Below are 20520 nucleotides of genomic sequence, written 5' to 3'. Positions count from 1 at the left end.
AGACTTATGGTATTTATGTACTTATACATATTGCTGATTTTTAGATCAGAAAAAAATACTATTTTACTATTTTTATTTTTTTTTAATATATACATCTATATGTATAAATATAATTGAATCAATTAATTATATTTTTGTATGTTTTTTCATAAAAAAAAAAAATTATTGTGACATGAATTCTCATTAAAATAAATGTATTTTTAGTAAAAAACAACATATTTTTTTTTACACTTAAAAAATTTTAAATACATTTTTCAGAAGTACTATATTACGTGTTAAATATATTATATAATATTTATTACAGAAGCAAACTATGTATGTATAGTTAATGATTTTTATGGTTCGAAAGCTCTGCAAGCTGAAAAAAATAATAAAACGTATAGATTAAAATACAGTTAAACCACCCGTCAATAATAATGGATTATTTTTGCCTTCCATCATATAAATAATAAAACGTGCAATTTGATTGCAGAACGATTAAAATATTATTTAATCGTGTTTGTTTAAAATAGTGATTTCACAATAAAATCAAACACTATTCATCTTGATAAAAATTTTTTTTTACCTCACGTTCATCATCGATATCTTCGTCGTCTGATCCGTGCAGTGAAGCGCCTGGTGTAGTTGGTCGGCTACTCGATGGTGACGGCGGTTCAGAATAAGGACGAGGATAGTTGTATCGGCGTCTCGATGCTTCCGTGATGCATAACATTTCTGTTTCTTTATCAAACATATCCGGAAACACTTGACATAATGCTTTCAACCTGGCTTGACGATAGTACTGAAAACCAATGTAATTATTATCGTCAAATGTCAGCATAGCCTAAACGTTTATCGTCGCAATTTGCGAACCCACGAGACTCCATTTTATATCATAAAATAATTGTTATTGTTTTGAAATGTTCACTTACAATACCCAAATTACGCCAATCGAGCAAATCGCTTAATCGTTCGGTACGGTTCCGCTGGATCACCCGTTGTCTACGACTCATTCTCGCAAAATCATACATATACTGTGCCAGTTGTCTGACAGATTCTTCGATGCTGATGTTTTGACGGTCCACGATATAAATTCCGTAACTCAAAGGATCAGCGATGTGCTGGGCCATAAAACAACCGAAACCTGAAAATATGGGACCACCAAATTGCATTTAATTGTCTACGTAGGGCGTGTTAGTACACGCAAACGATGCAATATATAATGGCGGCCGGGGCCGTATGTAAATTCCACCGATTATATACCACAAATTATGTTTATAGGTCAGATTAAAAATAGCCCATTAATATAAAATAAAAAAATTAATTTTTACCAAAAAGTGTACAATCGGTGAAATTTACAATCGTCTTATGTCGTGTAGAATCGTAGATAATAATAATAGTTTAGCAATTACCCGACAAATTTGTAGTTATTGACGGGATTCCCATGACCGTGCATTCGGCGGGAGTGTATCCCCACGGCTCGTAGTAGCTCGGGAAAACTCCCAAGTGACAACCACGCACGAATTCTTCATAATCCAATCCGAACAGCGGGTTAGTCGAAGACAAGAATTCTGGGTGGAACACAATCTATAAAACCGCACGAGATGAATATAACGGGAGCTTTTCGTTTAATTTCGTGCAGGTGCGTCATTTGGGGTATTGCAGGGTATGCTTAAGCATACCTAAAATTTATCAAAATTGTATTTTGGCCTAACTATAAGTTTTTGCGCTATGATAAAAAATAATGTTATTTTTTTTTTTTTGTAATTGGTTTTATTTGTTCGACATCAGCCTACTATGGCCATAAGGTGTAGTAGGTATATTACGCAGCATTATTATGTACCTAATATTAAAATACCATAGCAAAAATGAAAGAAAGAAGATACCCGCACTATAATATCAATAGAAAATATAAATAAATTTTTTTTTTTTAAATGTATTATCTTAATAAAATATATAAACATATTTTGGTTTCTACTAAATAATTTATTTGTGACTGAGGATTATAGTATTTGTTTTATATTTTTATATATCTACAATATTTTAGGTACAATATTGTGTAATGTGTATAAATACTATATAAATAATAAAATAAAAATAAAAATAATTGAAATAAAAAGTTAGTATTTTTAGGTATACCGTATTACCGCCGCATACAATGTTAAGCATAACATAATAGATCATCAGAAGTAAATCTAAAGATTGAATTATTGGAGAAAAGTGAGAAAAAAATGTTTTTTTAATTATTTCATAATATGTACAATATAATAAATTGGCCTGCCTATAGTTGTTAGCATACCTTTAAAAGAGTTTAAATGACACTCTTGTTTTTGTGTACTAAACGTACAGTACCTATAGTATATTAGTGGTTGTTCCACTAGGTATATATATTATATTATATAATATATATATTTGTATATATATATACATAGGCACACTGCAGATCAAAGTGTCATGTTATCTTACTTTAACTTTGTCGGATGTGGTGTTGAACAGCTTACATCTTCGTATCGTATTCAATACGGGATCGCACCAATCATTGACTACATTATGAGTGGTTACAGGTGGCAGATCGTCCCTCTGTAAAGCGTACAGACACCGTTTCAATCTCACTGTGTCTTCTTTATTCAACAACTCATCTTCGACGGGCATTCGACCTCTGTAAAACAAAAGATTATACGTTAACATCGTATTTTGCGCATAAATTATATCGTTAAAAAACCTTAAACATGTTTCGTAAATCCTCCGACCGATTTTTGTTTGTATTTCTAGTATGGTGTCTCTTAAGCTTTTGGTAACGGCATGACCACGGAGACTTTCCACGTTGAAGTTATCTGTCCGCGCGGGAAATATTAAGAAGGCTACAACAGTCATATCTGAATTGGCATTCTACAATTGAAAATCATTTTTCAGATTAAATAAGATTGGTATTCGGTAATTAACCTATCTATACACGGTGATTCTTTTATCATTAAACATTTATTATTTCGTGAAGTAATGATTTTTTAAAATTTTTTTTTTCAAAATATTTTGTTTCATGCTTTTCTCAAAATGTGTGAAATTTTTATTATTTTCACCCTTGTATTTAATAGTGAAACCACTGTCGACTTTTGATTTTCAAATGGCAACCTATATTTAAAATATACTAAATTAATAGGACAATTTTTTTTATGAATTTTAACATTAAAATTATTATTTTTTGTTATTGTTTTAGCAATATATAGTTTTTTAAAGATGAGCGGTTTTCGGTTTTTATAATATTTCTTGTTTCAAAAGTAATAAATTTGTTATCGACTATCAAAGCAGTGATGAACTTTGTATCTGCAGTTACCAACGCTTTACAACCGCGATAACCTGTAAGTTAGGTTAACACTTAAAAACCTCAAACCACCCAACTTTGAGCAGCTATAACTCACTAACGGTTAAATGAAAAATAATAATTTTAATATTAAAATTTATATAAAAAAATAGCCCTACTATGACATTTTATTACTTTTAAATATAGGTTGCCATTTAAAAATTGATAGTGATTTCACTATTAAATAAAGGGTGAAAAAAATAAAAATGTAATATAGTTATTAGTTTTAGAAAAGCATGAAACTAAACATTTTGAAAAAAAATCAACACTTTTTGATATAATTAGTGTTCAATGTTTAAAGAATCGGCCTATAGAGCTGTAGAATATTATATTTTATAAACTTACTTTCAAATAATGATTTAAACGAGCTAATGCTTCGATAAATATGTCTGCTCCTTTGTTAGAAAATTCATATCTTCCAGCCGTAAAGAAATATAATGTCTTCTCCAGATCGAAATTATAATGTCTGTTATTAAGATAAATCAGTGTAATTAGCACATGAAATAAATACGATTACAAATAATGTAATATAGATAGATAAATACATTTATAAAATAAATACTAAGTAATGGTCACTAATCATACGGAAATCTATAAACCCTCAGTAATCCAAATATATTATTTGATAGAGATAATGGTAATAAATATTTATTAGTTCAGAAGTGAATTTATAGAAAAATATATTGTTTTTAGCTTCACACAAAGTTTGAATTAGATACTATTGATTTGATACTAATGAATTCAATTTTAAAACTTTTATTTTCTATTTTTAGGTCTCTTTTTTTTTACCTATTATTTAGATCATTTTTAATATTTTATTACTTTTTTCGATTTTAATTTTTGTCTTATAACTATTTTTAACATTTTAAACGCACACAGTACTTAATTAATAATATTTTTTATTTCAAATGTTTTACACTTGATAGATATTTATACTTTTTAATTTTTAGTATACATATAGACTATAGTGAAATGTATACTATATTTTTTAGATTTGTAGTGCATTTTTTAAGGTTTTTAATTGCATTAAATTCACAGTCATCATTACAAGTTAATACTCAATATTTTAAAGATAAAAAAATATCGTAATAATTAATACACAAGTAAATAACGAGTAAATTATTCAACATTTTACGACAAGCATATGTACACAAAAATATTCTTTATTAATTGTAGATACTTGTAAGTTGTAACAGCTGTTACATTAGTGTGCAGATCACATTAAGGAACGAAAGGAGTGGTGAAAAAATTAATAGGAATTTATTGGTATTGTTTAGGAAATAAATATTAATCTGTAAATAAACATCATAAATCATTATCAATCTGTGGTAATGCTCCAAAAGTTTCAAGTAGTCGTATTTCATTTAATATTTATCAACGATTAACAAATGTTAATATAAACGAAATTAATTTGTAATTTTATCGAAATATTTCTTTAATTTTTCAAGTATTTTTTTTTTTGAAAGGGATATAATCATTAATATTGTTTTTTTAAAATTGAATTATTCAACAGAGATGACGTATGAGACCACTTTCCACCCCAATTAAACACTAACTACTTATGTATTAGCATTTTTTTTAAATATAATTAAATATTATTTTCTTCAAGATTCAACATAAATAATAGATATTTGTTTATATTATAAATATATAATACACACTAAAAAAAAATATTATTTTTATAATAAGTACCCGTGGAAATGGCCTCGGACAAAATCGTGAATCTTCTCTTTGGATAGTGAATGAAGATTTTGAAATTCATGTAATGCCGAAAATTTGACAACGTTCAACCCGTTGGGAGTTATAATATCAGGCTTCCGGGAGAGTAAATACTCAGATTCTTTTCCAGTAATATCAGATACTGTGGTAAAAACGTGTGCAACATGTGCTGCTGCTCGTTCCATACAATAACGATGATAAATTTGTCTTTTACCAGCTTCTTCATCGAGATTGAACTAAAAAATAAAACGTAGATATAAACACAGATTTTTTTTTCATTTAAAAATACTATTGAAAATATTTAAATCACTTCAATAAAATATGATTTTAATTTTTCACTGATATTCTTGAACTATAAGTATAGGTGATAAATGATAAATATAATAAATTATTGTATAATTGCATTTTAATCTTTATAATTTAATTTAACTATAAAATTGTCTATGCATATATCTAATGCCTTTTTAATAATATACAAGGATATACCGCAAATGCATTCAGCAAACATGTAAGTATTAAACATTCGTGTAAACTCGGAAAATATTGCATTTGCATGTTTTTGTGGGCTAATAATATATTAGGTACTAAGTAAGCTATAAATTGGTTTCATGAAAAAAGACAATAACATCAAAAGTTTAAAGTATTTTTGATGAATTTTTAGTTTTAAGAACATATTTTAAAGTTTACAATTATTTTAATTACTTATATTTGATGAGAAACAATAATACAAATTACAATTTAAAAATGTATAATTTAAAATAAGTTTATACATACATTCAATTTGAAAGTTCTCACCATAATATAATAAATAGTTATTTTTAAATACCTAATTGATAAAAAATTTAATTTAACAAACATTTTTAAATCTATTTATTTGTATTAGTCATTTTAGAAATTATGTTTTAAAAATTTAAATTTACTGATATCATTATAGGTATTCATTTTATCGTTTTGTATTGCATAACTCTAATTATATTAAATTAAATAAAAAATATTAACTTTGGATTTTACTTAAAAGATTTGCACGAAATAAAATTAATTAAATAAAAGCACAATTAATTGAACCTATTATATTGCACTAATAAATAGGTATATTATATTTTTCAGAGCAAGTTCTAGGCCCTTAACATAATATAAGCTAATAAAACATCATACTTTGTCTAAATTATTGTAGAAATCAGTATTTCCCGCACAGAGATATCGGCCTAATAATGTAGCATGAGTTGTGAATACTGTAGCAATTGGTTCTTTTTTTGTGCGTAATGCAATTAATCCTATGCCAGCTTGCCATTCGTGGAAATGAGCAACCACCAACGGTGTTGAATCAATGTATGCTGCTGCTGCTGCTCGGAACTGAAAATGAAATTATTTATATAAATATTTTTAGATCCTTAACTATATTTATATACATAATATACCTAAATGACCTAAACATGTTTCCTTTTTTTAGGTTTATAAAATATATATGTAAATAGATAGAATAATGGGTCACTATAAAAGTTCTAAAATTATATTATATTTTTAAATTACACTCACAAATTCATAATTTTTTTCACCTTAGACAGGTATAATTTCTCTAAGATTTTAGTACAGGATTTCATTGTTTTGCATATATTTGACATTAAATACCTATTTACTATATTATTATTACTATTTATTATTCTGTATTCATTAAAATATTATTAAAATAAATACTGTTTTATTTTTGTATATAAGAAATTAATCTATGTTCATAAAGTAGTCTATATAGAATATATGGATTTTAAAAACAATTACATTCATAAAAAATAGTTAATAATGAATTGTTAAAATAATATTCAAGCAAAATAAGACATTTTTTTTATTAAAATAGAAAATTTACTACAAGGAATATAATATGTACAATAGCAAATATGATATAATGGAGAATAGTTTACATGCTGACATGGTATGAGGAGGGAGGTTGTCCAGTGACAAAACACTAGGAAATACAAATTAAATAAAACTGCCCAAATTTGATATGGATAAATTTTAACTCCAAACACACATAATAAATTGTACTAATTATTGTGTTGGAATGCATCAGTAATCATGATCTATTACATATTTGAGGGAACTCTAAGGAAAGTTTTTAGATTTTAAAAACATACAAATCTACCTACTTCTATAGATAAATATTATTGGCTGAAAGCTTCTATATACACAATATATAAATTAGTATAATATATTACATTTTAATGAGTAGGTATATACTTACTTCTGAAAGAAATTCAGATATTAAATATCCTAAAATTACGGCATCATTAGCTTCTATGTCTAAATGTGGAATTCCTATATTGCACGTATCCCATAAAGTTTGCTTGTATTCATCTAATTTCCAAGCAGCTGAACCAATATCAAACAATATTACTTGTGGACTACCATCGACTAACCATCGACCTGTCAACAACTGTTTTTATTTATTTTATTAGGATAACAATACTTAATATAAATATTAAATTCACCCTTTCAAAAGAAACGAAGTAAACTTAATCAATTCCTATAGTCACTAACTAATTAAACTAATTAAATAAAATTGAATAATTTTAATTTGCAAGAAAATAATTTAATTTTAACTAAAAAGTTAAAAATATTCATTATCAATCATATCGTAAGACTAGGTATGCATATTCTTCTACTTCGAACTTCTCTCACAACTGTATGTGGTCAGAAACCTTCGTCCTATACAACTACACCTTCACAAGGCTCTGTCATCACTCATCAAACTATTATTTACTCATACCAGCTATTTTTTTCTTCATTCTACGAGTATCTATTAATTTCTTTTTCAGTCTCTTTCAACATTATTTTTCCTATACTATGTTTATGTCCACATGACATTAGACATGTAAAATCTCAACATAATCTCCCTCATTTTGTCTACAAAAGTTGTCACTAGCTGTCTAAGACAACATACTTAATAGATACATTTTAATATAAAATAATATATGTAACATTTTTAGAACATAAAAGTTTTATGCATAAATTGATATTTTTATATTAATTACTGAACCATGAATAAAAAAATAGCATTCATAAGTACTAAAAAATAATTGTTTTTATATATTTCTTAAAACGTTTGGATATGTTAAGTTAAAAATCGTAATTAATTCGTAATGAAATTATTTATAACTTTTTATTAAATTCTAATTTAGTAGGTATAGGTAGTACCTAATAGGTATTTAAAATATATATTATATAAGAGGACGCTACACACGCATGTTATCTCCGTCTTACAAATGTAAAACATAGCAAAAACTGTTTTGCAAGGAAAAGAACCGAGAAGGCTACAGTAATAACTAAGAAACGACATTTTCACCACATAAAAAGGAGAACTTTGGCTATGAAATATCGTTTTTATTTTTTAGATATCGTACCTAACTAAAAAAAAAAATTATTGAAGTTCAAAAATAATGGATTTTGAAACAATAAGACATAGTGATATTAAAAAAATAAAAACGATATTTTATAGATAATGTTCTTAACTATATTATAGTATATCAACTTGGAGTCTTAACTATCACTACAGCATAAGTAATTCTATCCCGCGCAAAACAGCTTTTGCTGTTTTACTTATATAAGACGGAGACAACACATGCGGGTGCCGTGAGTAGTATCCTCTTAATATATATTTGAATAATAAATACTAAAATATACGAAAATCGGTCGATCGTAAAGGTCATCCAACATTTCGAGTATATAGGTACCTCATCGACAATCACCAAGGTAGTGATAAATTAGAATTTAATGATAAAACCATTTAAAACTATTCTGGGCGAAGACTGTGTCTGACTCTATTACTAAAGATATTTTATAATTTACTTAATTTTCTATTAGTAATAGGGTAGGTACCTAACTTAAATTAATTTTGAAAAACTCATTGCATATATTATATTATTAATTATTATAATATAATTTTTAAACGCTTTAAAAAAAATAACGTGCCTTTAAGCTCTACTTTTATTTTTTTATTCTATCAATAAAAACCTATGAAGAATATTGTACATTTTCAATTAGGTATGTTGACTTACAGACAAAAATATTATTAATATAAATAAAAACTAAGTAAGAAATTAAAAATGTTTATAAATATTAAATAGCTCAAGAATATAAAAAATATTTTGAAAATTATGTCTTAAATATAAAATACAATCATAAACATTTGGTGGATATTTCCAGTAATTTGTCATAACATTTTTGAATTACGATAAAAAAAAAACAAAATAGATTTTGTCAAAAATAAGTATTGCGATGATATTCTCGTTTTTCCTTTATTTTTCACGATTATTTTATAAATAACAAGACATTTTTTACTTTTGTCCTCTTAAAGTACAAATTAAATCCTGCAATTACTACCAAAAACCACCCTCAATTCTTAATATTTAACATTCAGCTACAAACGGTCTTATTGCACACATGTAAAACCAATACTACATTATTCGCTCCGTTCAGAATCTAAAAGAGCTGATATCGCTAGAATGATAATATGAAATAGAAAATGTAAATATGAATAAATAGATTACAACAAAATATAAACATCAAAATCAAAATCATTTATCACTTTAGGTAAGTTTTACCTTAAATCCTTGATCTCTCATTTTTGTTACTGCTGTGTGATAAGGAGATCCTCCTTCAAATTCTAGTTCTTCAACAGCTGTCCGAGCATAGTTTTCTTTATAAGGACCTAATAAACAATACTGTTCTCCCATTTCTTCAGTTGAAACGAATGCTTTGGATCTAATAACCGTATAAATACCGCCCACTGAAATAACAAAAAACATAATCAAACGTTAAGTATAAATCAACGAGAGGACTTAAACAATACCTTAATTAATACTGAGTGCATTATGTCATTATATGATTAACAATAAATGATTTTCAATTAATTAGGAGTTCGATAAAAAGGATTTTATAAAGTATTGTAAAAATTGTCAATTTAATCAAAAGATCTGTAATAACTTTATCTACTTAAAACTTTTAATAGTTTATAGGTACATAATACATATATATTTTTGTTATTACCCGTTTTTAAAAAATACCTGAGTAAGCATTTATATCTCTAATTTTATTTTACTAATTTTTTTAAATGTTTTAAGAAACGTAATGTAATATCTTAATGAAATATTAAAAAATATTAAAATAAATAAGTGCATAAGAGTAAAATATTTTAGATTTTTTTAAAATTAATCAGTAGGTAAATAATGTATATTATGAAATACAAAAATGTTATTATTTATTGTTTTTATTTTTTTTTCACAACTACGTAGGTAAACAAAAACAAATAGTGTCGAAATATTTTAATAAAATGCCAATCTTTATAACTAATAAAAAATTAAACTAAGTCCAAAATAAATATATTTATGAAATACTTTCTTATATTATGAAACACTCAAACACTGCATAAAAATTGAGTTAATATCAATACTACAGAGAAATATATAATAAATATGAAGCATATTTTTAGTATTTTTTTCGGAATTTGTTTAATGTAACCGTAAATTCACCGATAAACCATAAACTATACTACTATAGGTATAATGACAGCTGAAACTATATTTTAGTTGTATTCATTAGTTATTGTAAACAATATTCTATTAGACTTTTGATAATGTAATTTAACAAATAATTGTCTTGATCAAGTATATTGTTGTATTATATATATTCTTGTGGTTCTGCCAACCCACTCATAAGTAATCGCAAAATTAATAGTAAAACGATGTACATATTTGAATACAATAGGTAGTACGAATAATATATTAATTTAATTAATAGATATTATTATAAATAAATGAAATGGGTATGTCAAAAATGATTTATTATTGAAAAAATATATATATATATATATATATATTATATAATATGTAATTGTTTGAAATACGTATAGGTGTAATTTTACTGATATAATTTACAAACCTTTATTGCAGACTTCCCAAGCTGTTTCAAAAACCCATCGGTTTTCGTAAGCAGCTGTTTGGCCACGATCCATAAATGCAGTAAAATCATAATTACTGTCCACACGATAAAAACGTTTACTTGCTTGGTCTTTAGTCATGATACCTGGAAAAAAATTGTGTTGAACGCGAGAAATAAATTTAAACGTTTGTAATGATAAAAATGATTTTCAATATCGTTTATTGTGAGTAAGAACTGTCAGTAAAACCTAGTTCAAGGACAAGCCTTTGGCAACATACTGATTTTGGCAAACAACCATACATAAACATGTATGTTGCCAGTAAACTAGGACTTCCAAAATTAAAAATTTCCAATTTTAAGTAAAAAAAAAAAAAAACCAAATTAAAATTATCCAAACTAATGAATAATAATATAATATGATAATAGTATAATATATACAAAGCAATTTAATATCATTATTTTCGTTCCTAAAAACAACAAACATGAAATTATACATCTAAAATAAATATATAATACCTTAGATTAATAAATAATATATTATTTATAAAATTATAATAAAACAAAATAAAATGCGTTTGAAAAGTATTAATTGATAGGTACTCATTTAATTTTATAAGTAAATAAAAATGATTTTATTAAATGTATTTCAAATTGAATTAATATTTAATAGGTATAGTTATTACTTATTACACAATTACAAGCCTACACATTTATCTTAATATACAGATAGACAATAGATAACTTTCTGATAATATTATGTAATTTAATTATAAATAACAAAATGTATAATTAAGAATATTCATTAGTATATAAATACATTCATATCAATCCACAGGTTAAAAATCAATAGTTAAAAGAGTCTAAAGTCCGGAAACAAGAAATTTCGAGTACTATATCAAAATTAACTTTTTCAATGACACAGCGAGTCGGTAGAATTTAAGTTTCGACATAACGACACAAGATTTTCTGATAAACTCAAGTTTGAAATGTCATACGTTTATAATACATAGACATAATTTAAGGGGATGTCAATCGTAGGTATATTATTTGTTATCTCACACTGATCTATGAGCCACGAGCAACAGATATCTTACGTCAAATAAAATGAATCTGGTATTTTTAGGTTTGATATAAGAGCAAATTAACCAATTATATCAAACTTAAAGATAATAATGTTATTTAGCCTATATAGGAAACCTAATGGCCTCGTATATTTATTTCAAAGTATTTGACTGTATAAATTAGTACAATTTTAAAATTAAAATATAAATAAAAGTCTTTGTGGTGCTCTAGATAATATTATTACCTTTAAATTTGATAATAAGTTAATGTACCTGTATTCTAATATTAAAGCTAACAAGTAACTACTCAACATTGATTCTGTTAAACGTAAATGTGCCGTGGACTAGAAAGTATTAATTTTATATTTTCATAATGAAACGACGAAACGTGACGTCAAAAGCCAATATGGCAATTGTCGTGATCAGCACAATAAAAATAAATAAGCCAGGTAAAAATCTAATTTCTTGACTATTTTATAATTCAACGGCCATGTTTTAACGATTGTTGCATTAAATGAAATTAAAATTTAAAAAAATTAATTATTCAATTAAATCAAGTAATTGAAAAATGGTATTTTAACTACAGTAACTTTTTATTATTTTTATCAAAAATGAATTAAATAAATATCATAAAAGGCACTGCGTAGTGCATTCTCATCTGATTATTCAATCAATTAATGACAAGTCAACAACAAGTGTCCATTTTTTCAATAAAAAAAAGACTTGGACTTTTATTATTTTTATTTATTCGATTATATCACGATAACATATATAGTACAAATTGGAAAAAAATTCTATAAAATTAATTATTAACCAATATTTAAAAAAAAAAATTAAATAATAAGATTTATTAAAAACAATATAAAATATACAGAGGTGACCATATATGGTACTATTATAATAGTATAATAATAATAATAATAATATAATAATAATAATAATATAATATATATATATATTATAATAATAATATTATAATAGTATAATATTGTACATAACAATAAATATAAAAACTTTTTTAATTCTATATACATAATATTTAGAATATTGTTATGACTTGTCACTTGTGTTAAATCAATCTTAATAATAAGTTTTCAATTATACATTGACGAATAGCCATTTAATTCACAGTTATGGTTATAAGATAAAAATTCATAATTGTTTAAAGTCATCAAAATTGAATTAAAACTAGGCCAATTAGATAATTACACGAATATTAACATATTAAATTTTTTTTTCGTACACAAGGTGATCATTTATGTTTTAACATCTAGTGTGATACTCATATAATATTTCGAACAACTATAATATTTTTAATTAATAATGTTTTAAAAAAATTTTATGTCATTGCAAAACAACATTTAAAATTATTATATTTATATAATTTACGTTAATCCATTCACGTTTAGTATATTAATAATAACATTAATTGCCCCATAAAATATTGCCATTTAAAAATGCTCGTCCCATAAAAATTAAAATATCTCAATAAATTTTAACGCAAACAAATATCATATTCTTACTTTTACGTTCGATAATATATTAATTGATAGGTACTCATTAAAACAAATGAAACTAAACGTAAACTGCTGAACGTAAATATTTGCTGTGTTACGCATTTGTAAAATATATACAACAAATGTAAATGTTTCTTTTAAGTTAAAAATTGTGGTAAAAATAACTTAAACCTAATTTCGTGTATTAGTAAAATTGTGCAGACTATTCCTTATGACCAATGATTAAATCAGCGAAAAATAATTGTTCTTGTACCAGTTGTACCTATATATATCTATACAGTTAATTATATTTGTATTTAAATTAAACTAAATTTTTTTTCACTATATCGTTGTTATAAATTATACAGTTACAGTATACTTTGCTTTAAGATTAATATTGGAATTTGTATTGGGCTCATCCCGTTGCATAATAATAAATAAATAAATAAATAAATAGGTACTATACACACTATGGGTCTTGACGATGATTTTATTGAACGAAAATTCAAATTTATGTTTCAACAACTATAAAAATTAAATTATAATATCCTCAGCAATGTATTTCATCGTCGATAATAAAAGCATAATATTATGTAGGTATACTTACTAATGTATTTTCATCAAAAACCAATATATGCATTAAATTTAATGATTTTCAAGATATTTTTTTACGTTATTCACGCTAAAGAAAAATACAGCACGGTAAGACTGTAGTAACTTACAACTGTACAAGGAAACACAAACACCGTATACTGATTATAGTAATCAGTAATCACTAACATAAAATAAGTAAAATGCCGTCTACAGCTGAGAACGAGAAACAAACCAGGCCTATACAATATGCTGATAAAATGTAATAACCAATTGACCACTAAAACAAGAACTATCAGAAGCTATTAATGTTTAACAGCGTAAACATTACATCTGTGTATACTATACATGTATATTTATGGAAATTTTTTTAAATAGAGATACTGTCTTGAACTTTGTATAGTTAAACACGCACACACGTCACACAGATATTATACTTGAATATAATACAATGTTCTACATTGCCATTTAGTAGATATATATTATACTAAACACAATTTTCAGTATGAATTTGAAATACGATACCGATTTGAATTATTTGTTTTACAATTTCATTTTCATAATTGAAATATATATGTTCTATGAAAACATTTTTCAGTTTTTTTCTTAAAAAACACCAAGGAGGAAGATTGCTCAAAGCTCCCCACTCGTGTTTACATGGGCGCAGACTGTTTGTGCAAGAGTTTATTCAGCATATAAAATACTGTAAAAGTGAATAACTATGAATAGGTTTATAAGCAAATTAATTTTTATATTTTATTTATAATTTATAGTTATGTATATATATATAATATGTATACCAGCGGTTCCCAAACCATTTTTTTACTTCCATACCTCTGAGCTAATTATTTGGCTAGATTATACCCTCATATAACTTTTAAACTTTTTTCACATAACTGCTTTAAAATTTTAAATATACAGTATAGGTGCATTAAACAAAATTACAATGATGTAATAAATATATTATTTTGTATTTTTGTATTAAAAAAATGAATTATTTTACTTATTAGTGAAGTTCTTGTTCTTTTTTTGAGTTAGGTACCTACATACCTAGTTTTTCAATCAAGTTTAAATGATACAAGGTATAATTTTATCAATATTCATGCAGTTTATTTTAAGGTTTGTTCTATATTTATTTTTGATAACGATGTACAAAGAAAAAGCTCTCTCGGTCAGGTCGGCTGTATCCGCGAGTTCTGTCCCCAAGAAATTTTTTTTATACCAATTTCGTCTTTAATAAAAAAGAATGTTAATTGCAATATTAATTATAAGTAAACAATTATTTTATTAGAATATAAAATTACATACAAAAGGAACTGTACTGGAGTAGCTAAATGTTTGACACAATACAGAAATATATACCCATTAAAAATCAAACCCGGGACGGATGAACTAGTGTATATTTAAATTTCATACATGGAACGGAACTTGGATGCAGCCGCCAGGTGTGTACTATAGTTTCTCAAAAAAATATGATCAAAAATATTATTCTACTCATTCAGCGTTTTTTAATATTTTTTATACCTGGCACTTTTTTTCTGTCCACTTTTAACCCCCAACTTTTTTTCAGTAGCTTTAATGAAAAATGTTATGCAAAAATTATTTGTAACAAAAATTACAATCATTTCATATTATAATAATATTTATTTGATTCAAAAAATATCTTTAGAATTAATTAAAAAGTTCTTAAAATAATAGACAAACAGGACTTTAAACTTAAATTTTAATGAGCTGACTGAAATTGTTATTTATTATTACAAATATACTTAAACTTAATATATTAGGTTTTATTGATTTTTGTCGATACATATTAATTAAGCTGAGAATGCCGTTTTATACGTATAAATGATTGCAAAAGGTAAGTGACAACACGGTGTATTTTACAAACATATTTTGCTGTAATTGTCAATTGACTATTAGTTATTATTAAAATATATTTTAAAAATCTATATGACTAAGACAACTTAGGTTGAGAACCACTGTAGTACTTGTTATTTAAAAAATTAAAAATAATAAAATATGTATAACATAAGTACAAGTGGTACAACATACATAATACACACCTAATTAAAAGTGAGCTATAACTTTAAAAATATATTGATATATGGTTATATTATAAATTATAATATAACTATGCCGTCTACATCAATGTCCATACCTATATATCATGAATACAAATAAAAATATTACTTGTCTAAAATCGGTATAAAAATACAAAAACTGACGTGTAAATATTATTTTTCTACGAAGACAATTTAAAAAATACATTAGTTATTGTATGTTAGTATTTTTACATTTATGTTTAAGTATATATTAAATATTTATTTATTAATTAATAATACAATTTATAGTTATAACACTTATAAGTTATAACCCACGGCTTGTGCTAATCTTATAAGTCAAATGTAAAATTACATAAAGAATAATTTTTACATGTTTATTCAAAATATTTATTCAATTTATTTAAATTATAACATACGTGCATTGTTGCCTATAAAAACTTTTTTGATTTTATATCAATTTTAATTTTAATTTTGAAACTCCAATAGAATGATAACAAGTTTACAACAAAATAAAAGAATTATTATAGGAAGTATAATAAAAGCAGCGTCTTTATAAACACTCGTGAACGACGTGAACTAAATAAATTTGCAATATTTGCGTTAACCAATATTTAAGTGTAAAATGTGTATACATCTGTTATATTTAAATTAAATAATTATTTCAGTTTTTAACTATGAATTACTTTGACGCACAAAATACATTCAAATTGCATAAACGTGATTTAATGTTTCGTGTGTAAGGTACAACATTATGACGTAGATAAATGAATAAACCAAAGTTCAAATGATAAAATGTAAGCTGATAAACACATTTTTTAGAGATTTATAAAATAATAATAATATTCAATAAATAAATAATCCTAGGTACTTCAAATCAATTAAAAAGTCATTTGTTGAATTTAATACATTTATTGTTATATTGTTGATTTTTAAAAATAAATTTCCGCTTTATTTAATTTTTTTTTTTTACCTAAATATTTTTATGATATTTTAATTCATTTTGAAATTGTAATATTTGTAGCAGGTACACCGTACACATAACACTCTTTAAAATAAAAATAATGAAAAAAGTAAAAACCCAACGTATACAAACATAGATTTTCACCTCTAGCTTTGATCAAAAAATTGTTTCTGTTAAACTCAACTTTTTTATATTGTACTTTGCACATACATCTGTTTGTTTGTAAGATGGAAATGCGAATATCAGCGTGTAATGTCTAAGAAAAATGTAAGTTTATTTGTATGTAATTTCTTTCATATAAATATAGAATATACGGGGATTAGATATCTGACTACGCAATCATTTAGATTTAGAATTAACACACTATTCACAAACTATATAATATTCATTGTCATAATGTATTTCGTGATAAAAGTTTATCTAACATTTATAAATATAATATACTAATATAAAGTAATAGACCCTGACCTATAAGACATATTTTGTTTATTGCTATATCTAGTTAATATTATGGACTATAGATTGAAAATATACTGACAATATCCCTGAGATGCATCAGCAAAAATGTTAGTTGAATTTATGAAAAAAATGATTTTAACAAAAATAGTTTTTCTATAATTAACATACAACATTCAACGTTCAACGGTAATTATTTATTACCAATTAAAATGTAAGTATAAATTATTTATAATTATACCTCTTCAAATTTAACACGTAAATAAGGAGGTATTTTGATTTCCTATCCATACCATAAAAATTGGTTTTATATAGGTATATGACTACATTTTGTGATGTACGAGTATTTTTATTTTCGTATTATAAATTTTTATACGTGCTATTTGTTTTTTGAACTAAAAATAACATATAGAAAACTCCGTGAACGATAAAATTTAAATATCATTAAAATTAATTGGCCGCATGAGTTAAAGGATCACCAACACTGCTCATGGCAGCTTACGTGTTATTATAAGCAGCCACAGAAGACATAGTAGTTTCTACTTATTAGTACTATTTAGTAAGTAAATTATTAATAAAATAATAATTTTTTTAATCCTGCTTTACCGTGCTGCTACATGTTTTAATTTTAGTTTTAAGTTACAAAATCATTAATACATTATTGTTTATCTGTACGCATACGGTATATGTATTAAAGGTTTAATATAGACAATAGGTTAGTAGGTAGTATAAATAGTATAATACACAATGTTACTAAATAGGACTATATTTTGCTTTAGAAAAAAAAACACTTACCAATTTTCTAAAAAAATGTTGAGATATACAAGTAAAAGAGTATATAAATATTTTTTGAAAAAAGTGAAGTAAAATTTCATGCAACTAATGAGTACCACGTTACAGTTTTAAGTTGTAAAAGTGTTCTTTATTGAACGCATTTTTGTTGAAAGAAAAAACAAATATATTTAAAAGAATATCGAAAGCGCGTGCTCGACCACTCTGAAAACACTATTACGTATGAATGTCGATACACGAGCTGATACTGCTTATGCTTATACAGCAATACCTATACGGCTATTAAACCTACTAAATTACCAAACCTTTTAATCTGAAAACAATAACACGAGATTAGATAAGACATATTATAGCAACAGTAGATGCACGTAAATATGAACGCATGTCGCCTACGTTATACTTATTCTGTGTGTGTATAGGTATAATATACGCTATGACGCTATGTACCTGCGTAAGTAATATAGGAACACTCGATAAACGATAATGTGGATTATAATTTATAATATACATATTATTGTACACTATTGACCATACCTATCGATAGGACGATGGCCCAACCAGAAATTTCCGGTGTGGGTAGAGGGGTATGTTCCTCGTAACATATCTATATTATTTTTGTTTTTTTTTTTCTAACATTAATGAAATCTAAATGAAATGTATATACAAATATACAATCCATATAAATAGGTATAAACATCTATATAATATCAGTTGATGTGAACAGTAAATGTAACCTCAAGTGGAGCCAGTGGGGGGCTCCATAATCCATTTAGTCTAGAATTCCAGACTCGGGACCCTTACGTCAATGACCTATATATAACATAATCTTTAAATATTATTATATGCGCGTGGCGGTAATATTAGTGGGTTTTTTTTTAATATTATAAGAGAGCAAGATATAAACAAAAATAAAAAAAAACAATGCCGATCACTGGCACAAATCTTACCGATTTCGCAGCGGAAAGCCGCAAGTATGGTGGCTATATGGTTCAGTGACAAAAATATAACAGACGATCGCCGCCGCGTAGCTGGCAGTAAAACAAATAATAATACGTGTGGTGCATAAGCGTGTCGCGTGCGTGTAAACCAAAAACGAAACTAATGCGACGGTGTGTACGTATAATAGACGTATTATTATAACATAATATTATGATTTTTTTTAAATGTTCAATAATCGTCGGGCACGGTAAACGACAGACATCGGGCGGACGAGACGACGAAGTAAATAATAACGAGCGACGGCGGCGGTTTAAAAATAATATTATTTCATTCACCGTTTTTCACACTGGCGGGCGCGAGTTCAACAATATAAAATATTTTTGTTCAAATGGAAATAATATTAATATTGAAATAAGAACGTAGTGTACTCGGTCGTCGGCGGCGACGGCATTGACTATACACTAGAGACGAGTGACGGCCCGAAATTGTCGTAACTCACGTATCATAATGCGTCGGTTTGAAATGTAAAATATTATATAGTATAATACGGTGGTCGGTTATATTATTGTTACGCTTTTAATCGGGCAATAACCACCGCCACTGCCGCCCAGGAGGCCTTATATCGCATTACGGTCACAGGCGATGGTTTCTATTTTTTCCTCGTTTCCTTCTCTCCGACGGACGGACGGCAGAAACCGGTCGTTGTCGTCGTCGTCGCCGCTGCCATACATCGCACATGGCATTATGGCAGTATAGGCAGTATAGCACACGCGCAGCCGTTGCGATAACGGCGCGAGTGCCGAGACTCGAGAGAAAAACGAAAATAAAACCAATTAAGCAATAAATAATAATTATCTAGACACAACACATTGGCATTAAGCTAATATTATTAATACCTTCTACGTCTTAGCAAAACTTTTCTGATTCCGTCTTCACTAAATGTCAGCGACAATGACGTAACGCCCAGTATCTTACATTAAATATAATATTATGGGTGGTTATGCATGCGAACTCGGATCAGTTCTGTTCTCATCGAAGATTATTGAACATTATTGTAACATTGACGACGTACCTATAAAAAATACACATGAATTTCGATGAATACTTTTACTAAGCTTTAGAAAATAATATAAATATCTAAGAATAGAAAGAGGGGGATGGCACTATACTCAAA

The 20520-nt window shown here is 26.1% G+C and overlaps 1 protein-coding gene across 4 annotated transcripts; it reads right to left on the bottom strand.

Annotated features, from left to right (window-relative positions):
• Positions 1-177: 177 nt before the first annotated feature.
• Positions 178-20264, bottom strand: LOC132924081 (glycogen [starch] synthase). Of its 4 annotated transcripts, none has more exons than XM_060988169.1 (13): positions 20243-20264; positions 10988-11131; positions 9652-9836; positions 7293-7484; positions 6212-6409; positions 5030-5292; positions 3683-3803; positions 2702-2868; positions 2446-2638; positions 1392-1566; positions 912-1123; positions 566-781; positions 178-358 (listed from the first exon to the last, which is right to left on the bottom strand). In XM_060988169.1, the coding sequence occupies exons 2-13, from the start codon at positions 11124-11126 to the stop codon at positions 326-328; spliced, it is 2094 nt and encodes a 697-aa protein (XP_060844152.1). In that variant the 5' UTR covers positions 11127-11131; positions 20243-20264; the 3' UTR covers positions 178-325. The 4 variants fall into 4 exon arrangements, with proteins under 4 accessions (XP_060844152.1, XP_060844151.1, XP_060844149.1 ...); XM_060988168.1 differs by lacking the exon at positions 20243-20264 and adding an exon at positions 19355-19835; XM_060988166.1 differs by lacking the exon at positions 20243-20264 and adding an exon at positions 18411-18662.
• Positions 20265-20520: the final 256 nt, after the last annotated feature.

This window comes from Rhopalosiphum padi, chromosome 3 (genome assembly GCF_020882245.1).
Source record: "Rhopalosiphum padi isolate XX-2018 chromosome 3, ASM2088224v1, whole genome shotgun sequence".
NCBI lineage: Eukaryota > Metazoa > Arthropoda > Insecta > Hemiptera > Aphididae > Rhopalosiphum > Rhopalosiphum padi.
This window is presented reverse-complemented; position numbering and strand designations above follow the sequence as displayed.